General features: G+C 41.5%; 1 protein-coding gene across 4 annotated transcripts in view; it reads left to right on the top strand.

Moving 5' to 3' along the window:
• The window catches only part of SMOC1 (SPARC related modular calcium binding 1), a 129,767-nt gene that overhangs the window by 5,463 nt on the left and 101,991 nt on the right, over nt 1–22,313 (top strand). Inside the window, exon 1 of one of the 4 annotated variants that reach the window (XM_030240126.2) lies at nt 19,770–19,828. The exons of the other annotated variants lie outside the window; for them this stretch is intronic. Within the exon in view, the coding sequence (XP_030095986.1) occupies nt 19,826–19,828 (3 nt within the window). The 5' untranslated portion in view covers nt 19,770–19,825. Of the gene's footprint in view, nt 1–19,769; nt 19,829–22,313 lie in introns of those variants that run through there. 4 annotated transcript variants of the gene reach the window in all.

Genomic DNA, 22,313 nt, shown 5'->3' with positions numbered 1-22,313 from the left:
AAGATGTTTGCTTATGCAGAGAAACTACCAGGATGAGATGGAAGTAGTACGTAACTGGCTGCCTCTTCTGACTGGCTCACATGAGCAGTCACAACTTGTTTTCAGCAGCTTGTATGTGAACCACGTGAAGCTCTCTGTGTGTGATGATTTTACTGCTTGTAGGTATGAGGAAGAAGTATTCTGTATTCTGGCACCAAAACCCTGACTAGGAGTGCAACTCTGCGCTCTTTTTTGTTGTTGTTGTTGTTGAGGGGAGGAGCATTGTAGCTTTAGGAGAGTAACAACAGGAAAGCATAGCTAGTCACACCAGGGTGTAAAGTTTTATTCAGGACAGTGAAAACCACCCACCATACAAAAGACTTCTTTGTATATGGCCTCATACAGGCTATCAGCATCTCTTCAGCCTGAGAGCAGCTTTCCCAGGATAAGGCCTTACCTTGAAACCAGCCTCATGCCTCATATCCTGAATGCTTTTTCTCTTTATTAAAGTAGGTTCCTGATGCAACTTAGGCTCTTGTGGGATGCTGCAGTAACAATATAGATAATGTTAACAATATTCATGGGTTTTAGAAAAGAGTCATCTGCTTGTTTGGTGAGGAAAACATTGCTTCATACAGTAGGCCTGCCCTCTCACCAATGCTATTTCTTAAAAACTTGAGGTGACAAATATGATAGTTATGGTTTTCTACAAGAGCTGCTCCAAGGGAAGCCTGTGCTGTCTGAGTAGAAGGCCTTAATGTTGAAAGTGCAGTCCTACAGTGTCGCAGGTGATGATGGAGCAAACCAGCTTTGGTTTATGGAGGGATTGTCTCTTTAGTCTGTGTTGCACTTCCAGGGTACTCTGGAGACTGACTGGATGATGTCAAGGCATCAGCAGCAGCCTGGAATAACACCCTTGGTGGAAGGACCACCCTTGGTGGTCTTGCCTCCCTCACTGGAGATATTCAAGAACCATGTGGATGCAGTCCTGTGCCATGTGCTCTAAGATGACCCTGCTTGAGCAGGGAGGTGGGACCAGATGAGCCACTGTGGTTCCTCCCAACCTGACCCAGTCTGTGACTGTCAGACGTTTCTGTTCTGAGTGTGTCCTTGGAGTGGTGGCCTGGAAGGCCTCATAAGCCTCCAGCTGCCTGGACTGTCAAACTCTTCACTGGTGGTCTCCCAGCTATAGACTGCTCAGAAGGATATGCCTGCATGTTGGGTTTGTGCATTTTTGCCTCCTGCTGGCTTGTGGCTGGGCCAGCTGCTTTTGAGGGCCTACCGACAAAGGTTTTCATTTGGAGTGGCACGTAGCTGTGCAGCAGGCAAGTGAGTGGTAGGTGTGAAATGAGAACAAACTTAAGTACTTCCCCCCAAGGTCTGCGCCTGGAGACTAGAGATAGGAAAATAACAGCAGTTACTATAGTAACAGAGGCTGCATCATTAAAGGTTGGCTCAGGGTTTTGGCAAGTAGAGTCTGGCAGCAAAGCCTAGACAAGCAACCCACCAGTGCTGCTGGCAGAGTCTTCATGCAGGTGGAGGAAGTCATACAGAAACTGGTGTGTGTAGGCAGATAACTTGCTCTGCCATGGGCACCTGGACTCCCCTCTTGGGCTGGCACTGGAGTTCTGTTGCCTCTGGATGAAGTAAATGAATGGATGTGAGCAGGGCACTGTACCTGAGTAACTGCTGCAGAGGACCATACTGCTCACTGCTTGAGTATAGACCCAGAACATCTGTCAGGATTCTGCAAACTGGGTCACTTTGCCCCGTACACTTGAAGTGGCTAAGAGGAAGGAAGCAGACTTTGTGCAACATTCCTTCTCTGCAAGGCATAGACTATTGAAATTCTGTTCTATCAATCTGTTGAGATTGGCTCTGGGGGCTATGTGGCAGCCCTTGTCGGTCTGAAGTTAAATTTGATTCACTGCTATTAGAGCCTTGGCCGAATAGAATTTTTCTCTATTCTGAGTCTTGTGACAAACTAAAATAATGTAATTTTACCCTATTCAGAGTGGAAGAAGCGTGCTCTTTCTGTGCTACTGAGATGTTGATTAAAGATGGGGTTGAGGGGCTGCAAAAAGTGAGGGCTTTTCTCATGGGAGAGCTTCTGATAGAAAGAATTATAGTAAGGGGAAGGGAAAGTGTGTTGGAATAAGAAAGATGGGGAAGTAGGACAGATGAAATAACTTGTTTTTCTAAGGTTTTTCTTGGCCACTGGTCCAGTTAATGATAGTTGGAATCATATCCAGAGGGAAGTGCTGATCCTCAAATAGGGAGGAGAGGTTCCAAACACTTAGTGGGCAGATTCTGTTTCAGAGTTTCTCTTGGCCATCAGTCCTCCGTTACCATTGCTTGGGTCACAGACTAGAAGGAATGTAGAAAATGTTGTCCATCCCTGCTCTCTTCCCTGTTTCATGACTGAGAATTATCATTTGAATTGCACAGGGAAGCCATATTGTGCCTTTTGATGAGCAAAGTCCACTAACTTAGCTGCTATATGTAGGCCTGTGATGCATGGAACCCTGCTTGTTCTATAATTTCATGGAGTCCAGAATAGTTGATTAGCAACTTTTTCTTTGGTTATATAGAGAACCCAAAATAGAAGATCACATGATCCTTCAGCTGTAATGCTAATACTTTAGGGTTTGATGCTCCAACAAATTAAAACAATCCAATACAGCCTTAATGTAAAGGTAACTATTTCAGATTCTCTGGCTATTGTGGGTTGCACAAGAAGCAGTGTGACCACATATGGTATGGAGGGGGAGTGCGTCAGGAATCAAATAGATAAGGAAGCATCCTTAGGTGGAAACACCTGGTAGAGGTAGTGGTATCCTTTAATGTCCAGATGTACACTATCTCTAGATCTTGCTTCTGTGTATACCATATACATGCTAGTAAGAAACATGTAGTATGGTAATCTTTTGTTGCAGCATAGACTACCTTGAGTAGCATGAAGATTAAAGAACCTACTCTAGCTAGTACATCAAACCACTTCCCTTCCCATTTCTTTGAAGCAGATTTATATGCATTCTACACTTGGGCTTAAACAAATACATGGTGGAACTAGGTGCAAGTTAAGAACTAAAAAGCCAGAAGCTCTTGAGTATAATTTCCAAGTGAAGGATATTAAATGAGTTGGAGTTTGTGGATACTAGCCAGATAAAGGGGTTTCTGTGTGAGCCAACAAGCTGCTTCTGATTTGGGTTTAGTTACCATACAGAATGGTGGTAACCGTTGTTGGCTTCTGCCTGGAGTTTTGCATTTGGCTTATTCCTTTGCCCTTAAAAGTAAGCAGGCAAGTGTTGCAGAAGTAGATAAGCTGTGTGCAAAATGAATTTTAAAAATGTGTATGCATCCAGAACACTAGAGTATTATCAACTCCAAACTTGTAGGGAAATGTGAGCTTTAATGTGTGTGCATCTCAGGCTTAGTGGAAACAAATTACTTTTAACTTAGAAATCTCTGAGACTGGTATGTGTAAAATGAACAGGGGTGTTAAGGCAATATTTTTTTTGCTCCACAGTTCTAGAGATTAGCTTGACTTATTTTCCTTTCTGTGTCTTAACCTCAAAATATGTAAATCTAGAAGAACTTGATCCACCTTTTAAAATTAAAAACAATACCAGTATCTGCAGCCAAGACTTTGGAGTCCTGTCAGGTAAGGGATTGGGTGTAAGTGCTGCCATATCTTCCTGCTGTTGTAGTAAACTGTAGCCAATTGGATGCTCAGTGGTGGTGTTATTTGCCCTCAATTAGCTGCAATGCATCTGAAATATTCCTGGAAATGAAGCTAAATGCAGAAATCTGTCTGACTAGAGTTTTAACATAACTTCTGAAAGTGCTTGATGGGATAGGATTTCTTAAATGCACTGCACATGTAGATGTCCGGGGGTTTAGTTTTTGACTGTGAGAGAATGGTGCTTCTGGCTGCTGTTCCTGAAGGCCTCAGGTTATTCTAGAGGTGCTATCCTTCAGCTTTGTAGGTAAAAACCTGAAGTGATGGCCAAGTGACGCTGCTTATCTGGATAGGTAATACCTCGTGGTGGAATAAGGTATTTCAGTGGTTGCTGGTGGCTATGCTACCTGACATGTCTCATGCTTTCCATAAAGGGGGTGAACATTGAAGAATTTTGCAATGCTTTTTTTATAAGGGTTGCTACACTAGCATTCCCCTCACTTTGTTTGTGTCTATGGGCTGGCTGTCTTTCCTTCTTTGTTATTGTATAATTGCAGAGAGAATTTTTAAGAGCAGGAATCATATCCCCAAGTTTGAAAGTCAAAGCTGTCTTCTGTGGGCCTTACCTTGTTAGGTGCTCTGTAGAGCCAGGGATGTTCTGCTTCATAGAGTCAGGACATTCTTTCAATGGCAGTAACTGCTCTTGGACTCCCTTTACTTTCCCAGTTCAAGCTTGAACTGTAGAAGGAGTAGTAGTTTCAGTTTCTACAGGCTTTTACAAAATGGACATAATTGCTGGTGGTAGCATTAAATCCATTGTCTAGAAATACAGGGAAGTACGTCAGCCCAAATTTTTGTTTTCTGTGCTTATCTTCAGGAGTTTCCAGGGAGCTGAGTGTTCTCTTCACAGTGAAATAAGAAAGTGCTTTATGCTCCAACTTAGTGGTTCTTTTCTCTTTCTAAATTAAGGACTCATACATCGAGGTAGTCTAGTTGGATCTGAAGTAATCTGGATGTTACTAGCTGTAGCTGTTGGAGGCTTAAGTTTTCCAAGGCTGTCAGGTTTTGTTCTCTCCTCAGTTCTCCTTAAGTAACAAATGTATTAGTAGAAAAAAATTGTGCTCTGCTGGATTTGACCACCTAAGCTACTACCCTTCTCAAAATGTGAAGTTGTTAAAATCTAACTCTTGGAGCTCTCTTGAACTTCCTGCTCAGCTATTAGTCATGTATTCCCTGAAAAATCAGGATTAAATTTAAGGTGGCTGATAGAGCTTTAAATAACTGGACAAGGTGAACATTTACCATTTTGTTACTAAAATAGGGTGTCTCTTAGAATGGGACAGGGAGTGGAAAGCAGTTGGTGTGAAACTTCGGCTTTTCTTGTCTTTCTCTTCAGTTGTCAGTGAGACTATATAAATTTCAGGATTTGTATTGTGAACAATAGATACCTAAAGGAGCTCCAAAATAGCTGGGTTGTGAAGGGAAGTTGATCTTTTCTTTACCACGAAAGTGCTTCTTCACCTGAAGCGCTTTGGCAGCAGTTCTGGAGCTGAAACTTAGCTGTTGCTCGTTAGCATTCTGCACTGTATGTTTTGCAGATTTCTAATCTGGATTTGAATGCACCCATAGGATGAAGCATCCTAACTCATTTGCACTGTTTTGTAAAATCTCTTGGTGTGTAAACAGGTATGATGTGTAGCTGTTAGCTTTTATCCTAGGAGGATGAAGCTATCCTGGTTTGTGTGTATGTGGTTCTTGCATGAAAGTAATTTAAAAAAAAAAAAAACCAGTCCCAACTTCCAAATCGAGTTTTGCCTGTGTAATTAACTTAAGAAAAACACAGTGTATCTTCTAGAACACTAGGAGCTTTTTGGTGCTGAAACTGGAACTGAGTGGGAGGAAAAAAATTTACCACACTTGAATAAATTTAAGCATTCCTAAAACATGTCCCTCAACATTTTTGGATTTCACCCAGTTGTATGACAAGTACATTTTGAGCCCAAAGATTTGAGAATCAGATCCAGCTTGAATAGCTGATGTCATAAGCAAACTGAGTTTTTAGGTTTCCTGTTGGAACTCTAAAAATTTACCTAAAAGTCCTCAAGTTTTGCTTCTAGTTCTGTTGGCAAACAAAACCAAAAATGTTTCCACAGTTGCTTCACGTAATCAAGGGACTTTTCCCCCCACTCCTGCTGAAATCCCAGAGTTGGGGAGAGTTCAGTAGTAGAACCTCATGCAATATGAAGACAAAAGTTTGATAAAAGAAATCTAGCAACAGTGTGCTCTTAAGTGAATGACAGTCCCAAATAAAAAGTTCAACTTCAACTCTAGGCAAGTTTTTCTCTGTAGCATAGAATAGTGAGCTGCAGAGGCATAGCTCTTTTCCCCCCCATGTTTAAAAAAGGAATGTATTTTACCATAGAAACTGTTCTTGCTGTTATACTTCAAACCTTCCCAGGTATCCCATGCAACTCTTAGCTCTTTATTGCTTTTGTTGAGGAAATTTCCACATCTGACCTTAAGTGGAAAGCTTCTACTATAACTACTTTCAAGTTAGCCTGCCCGTTAATAGTGTCACTTAGAGAATAGCTTCTGACTAGCTTTTCCTTTGTCTAGACTCCTGTCAAATCTGCTTCATTCCCTCTAAGATATATACTCCCTGGGTGTGCCTCTGTTCAGGCAGGACAACGGGAGTGGGAGAACAATTCTGAACTTGGTAGTTTTTGCTGAACTGTGCCTGAAGCTTTCCTCCTGGTAAAGGTGTGTCCAATTTCAGGAATTCATGCTTTTCTTTGGAATCACTGGGGCAAGTAAATCAAGTTAAACTACACATATATTCCACTTGACGTGTTTTACTTCAGTTTGTTCAGCATTGATAAACTCACTTATAAAGATATAACAAACCTTTCAGGGCAATGATTAAGTATTGCATGTCAGAGCAAAAGCTAAAAACTACTTTCACTTCTTTCTTTGCCTTTACTTTTCATGAAACTGTGGAGAATATAAGCACTTGTGTTGAGGAAGTGCCAGAAGGCTGATTGTAGACATGATGAGGTCACCTCAGATTAAGAGGACAAAATAGGGTGTTATCTTTGGCTTGTCTCTGGTTAGCATTTATTAGAAAGCAAACCTAGGGGTTACCACAAACAGCCTAAGCCAAGCATGTCAGTTCTTCACTGTATGGTAGACTGATGTTCACACATATCCATGCATTTCCTAAGGCAACCAATTAGGATCAAATGAGAAGAGATAATCTTGTTGAATCTCATGCCAGTGTTCAGATGGGTAGAATTGTACTTATCTAAAATTGCTTTAGTGGGACTTGATAGTGGCTTGTTTTTCACAAGCAGATGTTGATTTAAAAATACAAGACTCTCTTGGCATCTGTTTTATTGTGAGGTGATTGACACCAGTGCTAGGCATTGTTTACACAAAACATCTGATTGTAGTCACAACTGGATTCAAGATACTAAGTGAAGACAGCATTTATAAATGCTGACACTGATGAAGCTTGTTTAGTTGATGACCTATACTAAATTGCAATCAGGATTTGATGGATTTGAATAGAGGAGACTTCTTAAAACAGGAAAGGGACCGAGTCTGAGGAAGTGTTTCTTAGGCAAAGTGCAGGGGGTACTTTCTCTTATTTTCTCCAGCTCTGACCTGTTTTTTCTGATGAAGCAGCTGCTGTTCATGCAGTATCCACTCTTTAACTGAAACTCTTATTAAGCTGCTGCCCTGGCTTCTTGTTCATCTTGAATACTTGGCTTAGAGCTTCACATCCCTGAAGTGAAGGAAAAGCACCATGAAGTTTCCCCTTACTTTAGGGAGCGACATGCCTCTATCTTAGATATTCATTAAGGAGGAAGTCGATGTGACATCTTGTTTTCATCTGGGGATTATTAGAATGTACAGCTGATTCTTGGGAAATATTTCTAGATGTATTATAGGGCAACATCTATGTTATATCTAGTGCTGTATGCAGAGTCTGCTCAGCTTGAACAGTTTTAGTTGGATTTACTGCTTTCAGACAGTGAACTTCATTTTGTCGCAGGCTTCCCCTAATGTGATTCCTGTTTGGGGAAGTTTTTGTGGAAATTGAGTAAGATTTTAAAATCATCCCACTTTAAAGGTCAAATGGCACTGATTCAGCAAATGCTACAAGGTACTAAAGAGACAATTGTGAAGGGCTGAATATCTGGCGTCTGTCTCAGTTGAAGCTTGTAATCCCCTTTGGTTATTGCAATATAAGCTCTTGGGCTAGAAAAGGTCAACAGTTCTGGAAAGATGGGAGAGCTCAAAATCTCTGAGTTGGTGTCAGACCATGACAAAATTAAACAGAACTGTAATTTATCACTTGCATTCACTTAATTCCCTGTTCCTTTCCTTGGTTGTTTTATTTACTGGTTTATTAATTTATGTCAGGGAAAGCTGGTTTTCTAGATTTCAGACCATCCCTGTATTTCTTACGCCTCACTGATGCTACAGTACTTCTAATAATGAGCAACCCCGAGTTATCCACAGGACCAAACAGCATGGATTGTTTTTGACTGGAGTATGAGGATTGTGCCTAGAATCTGCAAACTGGAATTGTTTCTGCTTTTGTCCTTGCTTGTGTGGTTGGTTGATCTTGCCCAGCTGTCAGACCCCTCCTAACTTCTTCCTATGCTCCAGCATGGGTTTTTCTTAGCAACTTCAATCTTCCAGAAAAAAGCTGCTCCATCATGGCCTCTCCATGGGGTGCAGCTTCCTTCAGAAAGTGCCGACCTGCTCTGCTGTGGCATCCTTTCTTGGAGCTGCAGGGCAATATGTGCTTTTCCATGTTTTTTTCTGTGGGCTGCAGTGGAATCTCTACTTTGGTATCAAAGACTCCCTTACTGATCTTGATTGTGCTGTGGCTTCTCACTTCCTGGCCTGCTCCCCATGCCGTGTGACATTTTGCCCTTTGAGTTTGCTCTCGGTCAGCCTGGCTGATGGGCTGCTCTTTGACCTGTGGTGGGTGTGGTATTATGGAACCAGCTGTGTCCAGCACAGGGCACTCCCTGTCTTCTCAGGGAGAGCACCTCTGCAGCTGTTACCAAAACTTTGCCATGTAAACCCAATACAGATGGTCAGACAAGGCTCTACACTGTGAGTTAGCATTGCTGCTTCTGCAATGCTGCCTTGGATAGCAAAGCTCCCAGCAGAGTTAGCAATGGTTTTGCTTCTGAAAGTACCACCCACAGGGAGTTCACATGTCAGTCAAACTGGTTATGCCTTGAAGTCACCTGCTTCAGTCCTTGTTAAGGCAGCGTGGATGTCTAGGAGAGGCTCCATGTGGTTTTGCTGTGAAAGGTGACAGTGCACCTAAGCGATATCAGAGAAGATGTTGTCTAGCCTAAGTTCTAGTCTGAGTTTTTAATTTTTTAGGATGTACCTTCAAATTTACTGAGTACTTTCAAGTTCTGTTCCAATGTCTACGTAGATTTCAGGTTGATTGTGTTACTCTGTTTTTTCCATATGAATGCCTTTACCTCCAGAGCACTGCAGTTCTGTACAATTTGCAAACAGCTGTTTTGCAGGCATGTGTGTGACTTATGGGGAGTGACTTTCGTAGTAAGGAAGGGCAAAGCCTAATCCCCTTGAAGTTCTTTGGGGTTCTGTCTTCTACACACTGCAGATGTTTCAGATCATGGCATATAGATGCAGGTTATCTGGCAGTGAGTTGAATGCGAAATCCTACATGAATTCAAGTACCTATATGCAAATAATTTCTGGCTCCATGAAGAGCCTCTGAAAATTTTGATATGGCAGGGCTGTCACATCCAAAGGTAGGGACTGGCATTGCATCTTCCCCATTTGGAAGGGGAAGAGACCACACAGTTAATGGTAAGTGCTATAACTAGTCCTGGTACTGAATAATTCTGAAAAAGGACTGCCAAATTTTGTATCTCCTGACAAACTTTGACCTGGGAAACTTATACAAGCTAGTAATTTTGGTCACCAACAATCTCCAAATAGGATAGGAATAAATGTTTTTAAGTTTCTAGAATCTGACAACTTCTAGCATTTTAATTGGAGGTTTTAAGCCTTTACCAAATAGTTTCTCAAAGTCCCATGAAGACTAAACCACTGTAGTAATTCACAAACACCAACCTTACACTTTAAAGCACTAATGAAACTCTATTACTTTGCTTGCATTATATGAGTCCTTTTGGCAGGAAATAGTGGAAAGTAGAAACTTTAAGTAAGATGTAGTAATTAAAAAAAAAATTATCCTAGGTATCCAAGTACCACTGTTTGAGGAAAGATTGTTAGCATTTAAGTGCAACAGGCAACAAGTTTAGTTGGGTACTCTCGAGCTGTAACAGCCTCTTGTTTCCAAGTTGGTTTTCTGCTCATAAACCATCATTTATGCTGCATCCATTCTGTGTTTCCAAGCTCATGTCCAGGCATGTTTTCTGATCCCTGGCTATGTGTTGAATATGTTGCTTTGGCCTGCTGTGAGTTACAGCCAGACAACTGCTGTGGCTGGACTGACCAATTCTGTCTTCCAATTGTGAGGCTGGAGTTGCATTTAGTCACTTGCCTTGGTGGTCAAGTCTGGATAAGAACAGCTACTGAAGGTGGTCTAGGCAGCTCTAGCCTCCTGGTTGAAGTGCTGACATGTTGTGGAAGTGGAGCAGCTTTTAGCGTGTAGAGCTGTCATTATGATACTGCAGTTGCTGACAGCCAGCCTGTGCTGGCTCTAGGGATGGACCGCGCTGAAATGGGCTCTTTGTTTCTGCTGGCTTAGCACCTCTAGTTATCAGGCAGTTTAAAACACTTGGAAGTGCTTCAGGTGTTCCTTCTGTGCCACATATGAGTGAATTAAGTAAAGTTAACCTTTGAAATAGCTTCTAAGAGCACAGTAATTAAAAATTCCATGGCTGCTTGCAGCTGTTTTCTTTGGGAGACTGGACTCTCCGCTTAGTGACAGTAGGAGCATTTCTCCTGTTTCAGAAACCCAGCTTTGTCATTGTTCTCAAAGACTAGTTTATTAACTCATCCCACCATCCAGATGCTTGTACATCACTGGATTAGAGATGTTGGTTCAGTAATAGTACCTGGTATTTGGCTCTAAGCAAGAGGCAGTGGTGTGACTTAGGAACAGTTAAATGCACCAGCTGAAGTCTGGAATTGCTAGTTACAAACTTTAATGCTGTCCTTTTATATAACTCCTGGGGAAAACGGATTTACAGCTCTGATGTTCTGCTGCAAGTTAAAGATAAAGCATTGCTTTCCTTTCCTGTATTCTTAGAGGCTATACTGCTATAGCTATGCTTCTTACCCTCTGTTCAGAGTAATGAGTTCCAACTTTTTTTTTCTGTTGTTTGTAATACAAAGTTCTTCATGCTGGCTCCTTCGAGAAAGAAGAACTTGTGTGCACTCACCACGAGTTGACAGCTAAGGAAAGGAACAAATGTTAATATCTACTAAAATCACAGTAGACCCCTAGTCTGCCTAGATTTGTGTTAAAAGTTGCACTGTTCTCTTATGATGTTCCAGTCAAGTGTTACGTGCATGAGAAGTAACTTTACTTCCAACAAAGTATAAGACAAACTATTTCTTTAGCCTTTTGGAATAGGCTAAGGCTCTATGTGGAACTTGTTGAATAGAGAGGATTTATCCCCCCCTTCCCCATGAATAGGGTCTATGTCTCAAAGCAAGAACAGATTTCTTTGCTAATGTGCAGTGATGAAGACCTGTTCAATGTGAGACTAGTTAAGGGTGTCTTGGCTGACTTTGGTTGAAGACTGTACTTTCATCACAGGCACACTTTGCTGGTGTCCTGTGTTGGCAAAACTTCCTATCTGCGCTGCACCTAGGGTAGGTCTAATTGAATACAGGGCTATTTACAAGAGTTTATCTTCTAGAAGAAAACTATCCATCTCTCCAGCAGAGATCTGGGGTGACTCATATGTCCCAACCTTGGCATTATAATTAGTTTTATCCTGCCACTTGTTTGGAAGTTTTCCCTGCAAACCTAGTATAGTGGTTGTTGGATAGATCCAGATTGTTTACATGTACTTTCAGACTCTGCAAGGATGCCCACCTTTGCCAGCAGCTGTACAAGACATATCTGTGGTCTGATAAGGGTATTGTCTGGACTTCATAAAGCTGGTTATGACCTGGAGGTGCTTTGAATTGGCATACCTGGTCATGTTGTACTTCCACTTGATGAACTGCACAGTGGGATTGTATCACACTGGTTATGACACTGCTGTGTGCTACCCTGGGCAAGCTGGTTTCAAACTGAATGTAGAGCAGCACTTGAGGGGATGATGTGGCTCCTCAGAACATGGAAAAGTTATCCACAGTGCACTAGGAACTGAATTTTCAAGAGTTGTTGGTGGATGGCTTTGGCCCCATATGTACCCTGAAAAGTCTTTGTCTGAATAGGGAAAGGAAACCAAGCCTTCAGGTGTGATGAACTAGATATAGCCTAGCTAGGGCATGCTATTAATTTAGGCTCTTAACATCTACATTCTTTCTGCTATTAAGTTCTATGGCCAACCTGTGCAAAGCTTTTAACAGCTGCTTTTTATTTTCCATTGTCAAGTATTTAGTACTTCTGTGAAGTAGAATATTGAGATGATTCTGGTGAGTGCAGGACTTCTCTGTTCATCTGTTGCTTGTTAAATATGAATGCAGGATTGTCAGTTGCCTTCAGTTCTTCTTGTTTAGGTTTGCAGCATGGGAAAGTGGAAATGTGCTGTGGGTGTCTGTAAATACAGTATGTTAAAATATTGTCTGCAAGCGTTAACAAGGCCCTTGATGGAAATGAGGGAAGTAGATCTGGAATTTGTAGCAAAGTTGAATTTAGCCCAGAAGGAAACAAGAGATTGTTGCTGCCTTCATATGAGGCAGAGAATGCTCAGAAATCCTTTCTTCTGTCTAAATTACCAAGGGACTTGAAATGCGATGGCAAAAAACTTGACCAATGTACACAGTGGTATGTCAGGGTGGGAATATGTGGGTTGATGTGTTTTCTGGCTTGATTAGGTGAATTGGCTGATGTAAGCTAAAGGCTGAAATCTTGCATGGAGGCAGTTATGATAGTCATAGGATGTTTTTCATGTGGTTCTCGGCATGAGTATCCAGTGGTGATGTGACCCCTGAGGAGAAGCAACGTCGCGTAGAGGGAGCTGAAAGGGAAGTCTGAGTTCCCTGTGAAGCTGAGGGCCAGGTGTGTCCCTCGCTCAGAATCCTGCCCTCTCCTGGCCCTGGCTGGGCAGGGAATGGCTGCCTTGTGACCCGGAGCACCAGCCTCGGGCATGCTGCTGGGCAGGAGGGAGCTGCAGGGGTGTGCTGAGCACACAGCTGGGCTCTGGCCTGTGAGCGAGATGTGAGGAGGAACAATGGAAATCATCCAGGAAACACTTCCTAAGTTGAATTATTAAATATTATGGGATGCCATCCAGAAGCAAGATCTGGGGGTACTCACACCTTTTTGGTCTGAGAATAAACCCTTTCTGAGAGGACCCCACTGTGGAAGAGTGACAGCATTCCCTTCTCGAAGAGCCTGGAGGTTTGAGCAAAGAATCAGATACTTTGACTGTAAAATGGAAAGCTAGCCAAGACAGAATTTCAGAATCACACAGTGCAGAACTGCATCAGCAGTGTGGTAAAACCTGTTTTACTTTAAACCATGTAGATAAAATGTACATCACTTTATTTACAGTACCATGGAAGACTGTGCAGACTTGGGAACATGGAGCAGTTGGAGGTCTGTATGTGCAAGTTAGCTACAGGTGTACTCTCCTACCCTTTTGGTTAATCTCCTAAAGGAACTGCTTAGCTTTGAATGCTTTTGCCTGTGTACTCTCTAACTCTTTCTTGTTCTTTTGAAGAACAAGACTTAAGATGTTCAGTGTTTGTGTGGCTATAGAAGGTTAAAAGGTGTTTGGTTGCATAATTGGCTGTCAGTACTTGCTTACTACCAAGAAGGAAAGCTGGGATGTGCCTTGACTTTCCAAGATCAAAACTGTTTGCGAGACTCTGCCTTTAAATTTAATCTTTACGTTTTCTGTGGCTTCTAGTAATGATGTATTTGTTCACCTTTCATTCAGCATGCTGTTGGTGAAATTTAATTAGATGCTTTAATTCTGCTTGAATAGTCTGCCTGACCAATAATATAATTAATTGACCATTTGTGCCATTTAGAGGTGTAGGCATTGGTGTGAAGCATACTGATAAGGTATCTCAGTGATGGCCTTCTTGCATGCTTAGTTATAAAGTGCTTTGAACTGGAAATTGAGCAATTACCTCTGGAAGTAACTAAAAAAGCTTAGTGGAAGAGGTAGCTGGATGATCATACTGAATGAACAAAGATTGGGTTATGCATCTGGCCTTTGAAGATGGTCTCAAGTCCCATCTGAGCGTGCTTTTGGATTGGAAGATCGCTGTTCTAGTAGTTTGCTCAGGTTGTTTTAAGCTGGGCAACCCCTGAGTAGCTTCAACATGGTAAAAAAACTGAGCCTGAAATGCAGTAAGACTTGTATTTTCTCTTTAGACTGTGTTCTTTGAAGTGGTGCTCCCCCAGTGTGTTAAGCCTTGGTACCAGGAATTGAAGGATTTAAATTCACTAGGCTTGGGATCTTTACTCTTCGACAAAGTAAATCATAGACTTTGTAAGGACTTTGTTTTAAGGGTACCTTGTCCTGTACTAATCCAGTGGGTATATAATTGCCAAAACACACACCTGATGCTTATTTTTTCTGTTCAGTGATTTGTTTGCTTCAGAATGCAGTTGTTGAACAAACTCAGTGCCACGTCTGTTTTTCCTACCAAGCCTACTGCAGCTTTGGTTTCCTAGTTACAAAGTATCTAAATATAACTGGCTGTGCAGTACTTCTGCACCCACGGGGCTGGACCACTGAGGAGTTAAAGCACATGCTGACTGCTGCATCCGTCTCTACAAGGTGGGCATGTCCCAATAAGAAATGGGTGAAGATAGAAAGTAGGAAGTCTTCTGCTCCAGTCTAGTAACTGAATTTAGCAGGTGAGAAAATCCTTTAAGGCTCTCAATCACTCTTTCAGCAGATCTTTGCTCCAGTAATTAAGTGTTGAGTCTGAGCTTTTCAGCTTCTGGTTTTATCATGGATACTGCACTTGATTATGATTGTGTGGCTGCATTTATCCAGCCAACTCTGTTTGATACTGAGCTTGGTGGACATTGCTGTGCTGGATGGGGAAGAGCAATACTGAGGTGCAAAACAGTTCCTGAAACAGGCATGCAACTTCTGTAGCCTCTTTGAGCAGTTGGCTTGGGTTTATCTGCCTAAGCCTGTAACTGCTGGTCTCCCACAAAGGTACATGCCTGATGTGATATTTTTAACTCTGGGCTTGTCAGCAGCTGAGTGGATTTCTTTGTGAAAGGGAATGATGTCAACATTACTCTTACTTGATCTTCTCTTCCTGCATGAGCATACTAAGCTGGATTGTCAAAAGCGTGCATATTGTGCCACAAATTTGTAGAGTGGGAACAATCCAAGGGAATTGCCCTGAAAGTTTTCAGGAAGAAACTATGCAAGTTGTAAGCCATCTTGAGAATTAAATGCCACATCAGACCGGGTACATTCTCTCTTCTTGTCTGCCACTTTTAGATTGAGAATTTGAAGGAGGTATTTGCCTTTTTTGAATGTCCTTCCCCATTGCCCGTTTTGGGGTGCCTTACTCTATTTCTGTTACTAGTTAAGTGGATAACTGTTTATTTTTTCTTTTGCAGAGGAGCTACCTTGTGTTTCTTAGGGGTAAGAGGAAGTGCCATCACTGGAAGCAAAACCAAACTCATCCTTCACTGCTTCTCCCAGTGCTTTCTATCCCACAGGTTAGTTAGGTGATAGCAAAGGACAGTGCCTGGATCTTCTGTTGTGCTAACCTCAAAGGGTACTCCTTTGACATCCTAAGTGGTACTTGGCTCTGTTGTAGTTGTGTTGGTGCCCTGTTTAAACTTAGTTTCTCCCAAAGCTGGGAAAGAGAAGGCAGGAATTTCAAGTATCTTCAACTTGCCAGAGGATGTGATTAGTTAACTTAAGAGGATTTTCAAGTCTTTCAAACAATGAGTAAACATGTCAAATGTGATGGAAAGCTCCAGAGTCTTACATGGATGCTCTAAGTCTCTCTGTCAAACCTGGAGCATCAGGATAGTGTTAAATCTGTAGTTTTGAGCAGTCTCCTTTGATGGGGAAGGTACCAACTGTTGTCAGAAGGACAAGCAGGCTGTTGCAGTTCAGTAAAGGAATAACTTGCCTCTCTGCTAATGAGGGCTAGTATTTTGGCAAGCTACTAATGAAATTATAAGTTAGTTTTATAACAAAAACTGGCATGTTACTCTTGGGTGGAATTTGAGACTTGGGTCCATGAAGTTTAATTCTTGTATTTAGATTATTGCATGTGTAACCTCTTTAAAAAGCCCAGACAAGTCAAGTAGCTCCACAATAAACATGCCACTTAGCCACTCAACTGGACTGACTCTAGCTTTGGTACCTTTGGTTCCTTTTTGCATATTTCTGGCTAACCTTTCCTTGACAGATAAAAAATTGAGGACAGTGCATAGTGGTAATCTGTCTTGTCCACAGTGTAACACTCATGCAGCATTATAAGAGAACAGTGATAGGTTTTTGTTTAACCCTCCCTCTTGAAAGGTGTTGGCTGTACTGTTTATGTTAAAGCAATAGTACTGCTTCATTCCCTGCTGCCCAGTGTTAGCCTCTTACTTCCTATGTTAGACACTCAGGCTGAATCATCAAGTGCTTCCCTATAGTTCAAACACTACATGTAAATGAAGCCACAGCTGTAATTGCTCAGAGGTAGGAGAAAAGAGCTCTGAGGTGTAAGGAGTTAACTGCAGGCTACACCTGACCACAGTGCTGCATTATCTACTCTTTTCTTGGATGTGCTTTTGGTTGGTAACCATGAACATGACTGGAGGCTGAGGGAGAATATCTTACCAGGCATTAAATGCCTGAAGAATGGTGGGCGATTGTGCTCTCTTTTATCTCTTCTACTAGCTTGTTTTCTGAATTTGAGTGAGTTACCATCTCTAAAGGTTTTCACCTAGAGTGGGATAATGCCTGCCTTACAGGTTTGTGTCAGAGCCCTTTTCCTAGTAAATGTGCTGTAGTCTACAGATAATAGAAGTCTTAGAAGTGCAAAACCTCTGAAGCTGCACAGCATGCATATAATATATCCCCATTAAACAGCTATTTGGCAGTGTCTAATGTAATTTCTAGTTAATAAGGGATGTTTTAAATTAGTTTTTTTACCAGTCTTCTTTATTTGATAAGAGGCAGCCAAGTATGTATCCTGTTGCATTTGATGGGATCCTAGTCATTCCTGTTCCTAAGTAGGACCTCAAATTATTGTTCAAGTGATACAAACACCTAAGAGAATTCCTGCCTGAAAGCTCATACAAGAGCAAAAAATGTTTAGGATGTTTTTGTGTCTCTGTTGGCTTGGGAACTGCAGAATTGGAGCTCCTTGCTGTTGTAGGCTTGGGTAACAAGTTGGTGCCACATATTATCACTATGTAAAACAGTTCTCAAGATAGTAAAAAGTTACAGGATTTCTCTGGTGTTTCTGATTTATCAACAGTTTAGTTTCATTAAAAATAGATAACTTAGTTTTCTCAGGCAACACTTCTTCACTCTTCTTGGGAAGAATTTAAGCTTAGCAAGTTGAAGAGGTCAATGGACTTGTGAATCCCAATTCCATGTGGTTAGGACGCAGATACTCTTCCAGCACCTTAACTCAGTGCAGACAGTTTAGATGGTGCGAGGAATTCTAGAGGTTAGTGAATGGTTCTGCTCATGATGACTGTAAAAATAAGTTCTCTGACAAACAGGCTGTTGAAAAAAAATCTTGAGCTGATTCCTTTATTAAAAAGGCGCACAGCAACAAGAAACTTAAGGAATTGTCCCATTCAACTACCTACTGTCTTCTGACTACTAGTTTAATTCTTTAATATCTGACTACAAAAATGAAGGTAACTTCTGCATTTGGAGAAATATCCTTTGCATACATGGACATTGCATAAAGGTAATATAAATACCTAGCTGAGTAGTCAGAACATCTGTGAAGAAGGTTACTGTAGGAGCTTATCAAGTGCTTATTAGGTACCTCAAACCAGACCTTAAGTGCTATTTCTGCAGTAGAAGTGTGGTATATATTTATGGGGGACAGTTTGCTGTGGCTCTAACATCCTGTATTTCAGTTAGTGAAACTAGGCTGTGTTAATGCAAAAAGCAATGTGTTCAGGGTTGTGGGGCTGCTGCTTTTGATGAGCTGGTGCAGGTCAAACAGGTGGAAGAATAGCTGATTTTTGGTGCTCATGGGAAGAAGAATGATTTTCTTTAAGCCCCTTTCGGGCTTACACCAAGTCAGAAAAGACTGTTATGCTGGGGAAATGATTTTAAGTAGAAAATGGAATGAGATGTTCAGGGACAAGGTGATAAGTCTTAAGTCAACAAGCTAGCTAGAGTGAACCTGCCAGGCAGGTTCCTAATTATAGATTGCCTGAATTAATCCATTATGACACAAGTCCATTTGGGTAGCCATTGCTATGGATGGATGTTGACTTCCTGTTTTGAGGAATCCTGGCTAAGTACTGAGAAGAAGGTGAGCAGTTCCAGTATCTACTTCTGAATCTGTCATGTGGCATCACTATGAGGAACAGTGCTACTCCAAACCAGTAACAATCTCTTTCTGGCTGAACTACTTAATACTAGTGGGAAGAATTTTATTTGAAAATAATGTTTGTCAAGGGCTGCCTCTGCTGCTCAAGATAGCTTATGCTTGTAGAAAAGAGATGAAAAAAGAATAGGATGGGGTTGTCCTTCCTATGTATTTAGCTCGTGCCTAATGAATTTAACCAATAATTCAGGTTAATTGCTACCCGAATTATGCTAATTGTAAAATTTGCAAAGGCCACGTGATTTATGCATCTTTCCTGTAAGAGCAATCTCCTGGTTTTGAGCTAAAAAGGAGTCATTTGGCTCTTTTGCACTCTCTTGCAGAGTGCTCTTTTGGTGAAAGTACACTTTTTTTCCTCTTTGAGTTGACACAACTGCTGGACAAGAGCTCTTTTCTGTATAAAAATACTAAAATAAGAGCTGCTGCCATTTCACAGAATTGTCAAGTCCTTGAACTTTCCTAGGAAAACAAAAGTAATCATCTTCTAAGAAAAATCTCATTGCTAAATTCACATTAAACTGAGTTTCTGAGGATGCTCTTTTCATTCCTTGGTTTGATCTCTTCCCAGTTCAAGCTAAGCCTCTTTTTATTAGTACTTAGTCACCTGAAGCATTACACACCTTCAGAGCATGCCAGTTCAGAGAACTGACTTGAAGAAAAATGTTTGGGGCAAGTGTTATTATCCCAAGGTGACCTATGTTTTGGGGAGACCACTCCAGCTTTTCTTTGTGCTCTTTAGCAATTCATTCAGTAACAGGATTTTAAGGATTCAAACTTACATCCTGGCCCTTCTGTAAAAGCTGCTTTCTATGCTCAAGGATATATGCAGGTCCTGCTTCAGGCTTTCTCATGAAAGTTAACTCACAGAAATAGTCCATTTGTTGAGTGCAAACCCAGGGTTTGTCTAATTTAGAGGACTTTAGGTGATTCCATTTTAAGAAGAATTCTCAGATGTAGATACCACTGTGATGCAGTCTTCACACTTTGTAATGGAATCTGCTTCTGGGTATGAGAATGGTGAAAAAAGCAAGGGATATAAATCTGTATTACAGCCAAAACCTGCTGTCAATCTATTTGCGTGCAAACTTCAGACTTTCCTCCCTTGCACCTTGCTCACAGATATTCAAAATCTGGCTCTGGTTTAACCTCTTAAAGTGTTCCCTCCCTTTTACCTAGGGGTTTATGATGACTAAATTTTCTTGCAAACGTTTTTCTGAGAAGTTTGTGTTGGGCTTTGCTTACTAATGAGGGAATTCCAGTGAGGGAGGGAGAGGGAAGAAGGAAGTTCCTTGGCCGAGCCTTTACAGACAGACTTGGAAATTGCAATAAATCCTAGTCCTGTGTGAGCCCTAATGTACTTGTGCTCTTAGCAGGCTCTGGTGACACTGGATGAAGCTAGCTGAATCCAGAGAGTGGAGTTTCTGCAAGACAGCTAGATACTATTTTCCAATGGTTTGTATTTTCTTAAGAATAATTCAAGTTTGTGGGTTTTTTTCATGTTCTTTTCTATTCTTCTTTTATTTTGGGTAATGCCAGTGCTTTCTTGATGCTGTCTTGATATCCAGCTGTAACTGTAGTGGGGTGCTTCTAAAAATCTTTGCAAGAAACTAAGCTGCTGATTCACTGCCCTGTGGCCAACAACTCTGTGCTAGGCTACACTTACCTTTCCCTCTTACTGAAAACTAATAGGAGTAAAATCTCAGATTTCAAGATGTAAAATTTGTCATCTGGCTTGATTGATCAAAACCACACCAACATTGAACTGACTTATTTCTCTGTAGTCTGGAGTCAGAAGTCCTGGAAAACAAAGGAATATGGTGATACTTGAGCTGTCACCAGTAACAGAGGGTTGGGGATCAAAATAATACCCAGTGATAGAGCTGAATTACTGAGTATAACTAGTGATTTTGAGGGGCTGGTTAATAACTTCCTCCTTCTACTTGAATTCTAAATGAGAAGCTGGCTAGTGAAATTATTTGGGTTTCTAACTGTAACTGGAAGGAGAGAAAGGCCCAGGAAGCTGCAGAAGTTCAAATGAAGGTGGAGGACTTAAAACAGTGAGGAGGGATAGAAGTCAACTGGAAGCCTGGCATGCAGATTAACCTGGGGAGAAGATGCTTGGTGCAGGAGCTGGTAACAATATTTGTATATGTAAGATGTTAATGTAATTGCTAGGGGGAAAATGTCTTTCCAGAGTCAGGCACAGAGTGCTCCTTTCTGTGTGAGAGCTGGCAGACTTCAGCTGGGAGGATCAGAGATAACTCTTCATTATTTTAATAGTTTCGTTTAAGGTTTCAGTGTTTTCCAGTTAGGCACTGAAAGGGGGCAGATGAAATGTGTAAGACCTGTCTGAATCTTAAAGGGATTGGAATTAAAAAGGAGCAAAAACCAAGTGTCAGCAAGTTAGAGTGAGAAAAGGGGAGTGTCTCGTTACAAGGAGACTTGAGTGGAGAAACGTGGAGCAAATAGTCATGGCAAAATCAGGATTGACAAGGATAAACAGCTTGATTCAGTCTGGAATCTTTGCTGGTGCTTACATCTTTAAGGTCCAGGAAATCTTATAGCAAGGCCAGACACACAGCCATTTCTCATGCACCCATTAAACCAATTTTAATGAAATTGTCACTCCCAGTTCTTAAACTCAGATTTTTTTTTTTCCTTGTGTAACAGTTGACCTAAACTGACCTAGTATCTGCCTGGAGTTCTAGAAAACAACGTAAAATAATTTTTTCTTAACTCTTCCCTTCCTATTTGTACAACTGGATTTTGTTAAAATTCTTAAAATTGATTACCCCTCCAGTAATCTCTTCTCTCCTGGTATAGACCAAAAAGCTTGTAAAAAATGGAATGATGTCTGATTCAGCATGTCAAGTTTTTTTCAGGTGAAACTAGGATTTAGCAATGTTTGCTGAGACAACTAGTGCCTGGGATAGCTCTTCATCTTGAAGAGGTTCCCAAGCTCAGGGGAGAGGAGAAGAGAGAGGTCCTTTGCACTAGAACCAACTCCTCGTCAGCCAGAAGCCTGCTTAGAACAGTCTTGCTAACATTTATACACTTCTGAGCTGCTTTTTGGGCAGTGTGTTCCAATCACCACAATCTAGGCCTTCATTATTGCCATTTGTCTACCTGTTTTTAAATGAACCTCAACTGGGACATGCAGTGCTTTATAGCTACAGTGATTGGACTTCTCCTGAGGCTTACATTTGAGCAGAATAGAGGGCGTGTAATTTGTTGTTGTTGTCTTATGATGAGGAAAAATATATGGTGTAATTCTTGCATGGGTGGCTGCAGGTGAATGGGGAGAAGTGATTAGTGATACTTTACTTCCCTTGTTCCCTGCCAATGCTTGCCTGCTATCCCCTCAAGTAGTATAGTATTGCATGAGCAGTAGGCAGCCTACCCTTCAGTTGTGCTATTCAGTGATAAAGGATGTCCTGCTGCTTCTGATCCTTTCTGCTGGTGTCACTTCTTCCCGGGATCATCTTCTTATTGGCCACGGTCCAGGCTGCTGTGAAGGTGGGCAATATCCTCCAGTCAGAGGAGGAAACTCAATTATTTGGGTCAGAAAAGCACATTTCTTCAGATAAAATTGGCCCAGTAGCCTCTTAAGCTATAGAATGCATGAAGAAAGCAAGCAAGAAAGTTGCTTAATTCTTTACAGAAGCTCGCTGTGCTCTTCTAGATGTGGTGATGGTGTCAGTACTCTTCATATTCTGAGGCAGTATGAAGCTGGTGTCACAGCTGTACAATATGAAGCTGGTATCACAGCCTGCTTTAAGTCTGTCAGCTAAGAATGTCAGTTTGGTCTTTGTCCGCTGTGAGAAGCCTGACCAGTAAGCCTGAGTATGTGTTTGTACTGAGGCCAGGTCTTAGACCAGATGGAAAGAGATCCAGAAAATCTGAGGAATCCAGATAAAACCGCAGATGTTTTCCCATA

This window comes from Serinus canaria, chromosome 5 (assembly GCF_022539315.1).
Source record: "Serinus canaria isolate serCan28SL12 chromosome 5, serCan2020, whole genome shotgun sequence".
NCBI lineage: Eukaryota > Metazoa > Chordata > Aves > Passeriformes > Fringillidae > Serinus > Serinus canaria.
Note: the sequence above shows the minus strand (reverse complement) of the source record. Positions and strands in the feature narration are given on the sequence as shown.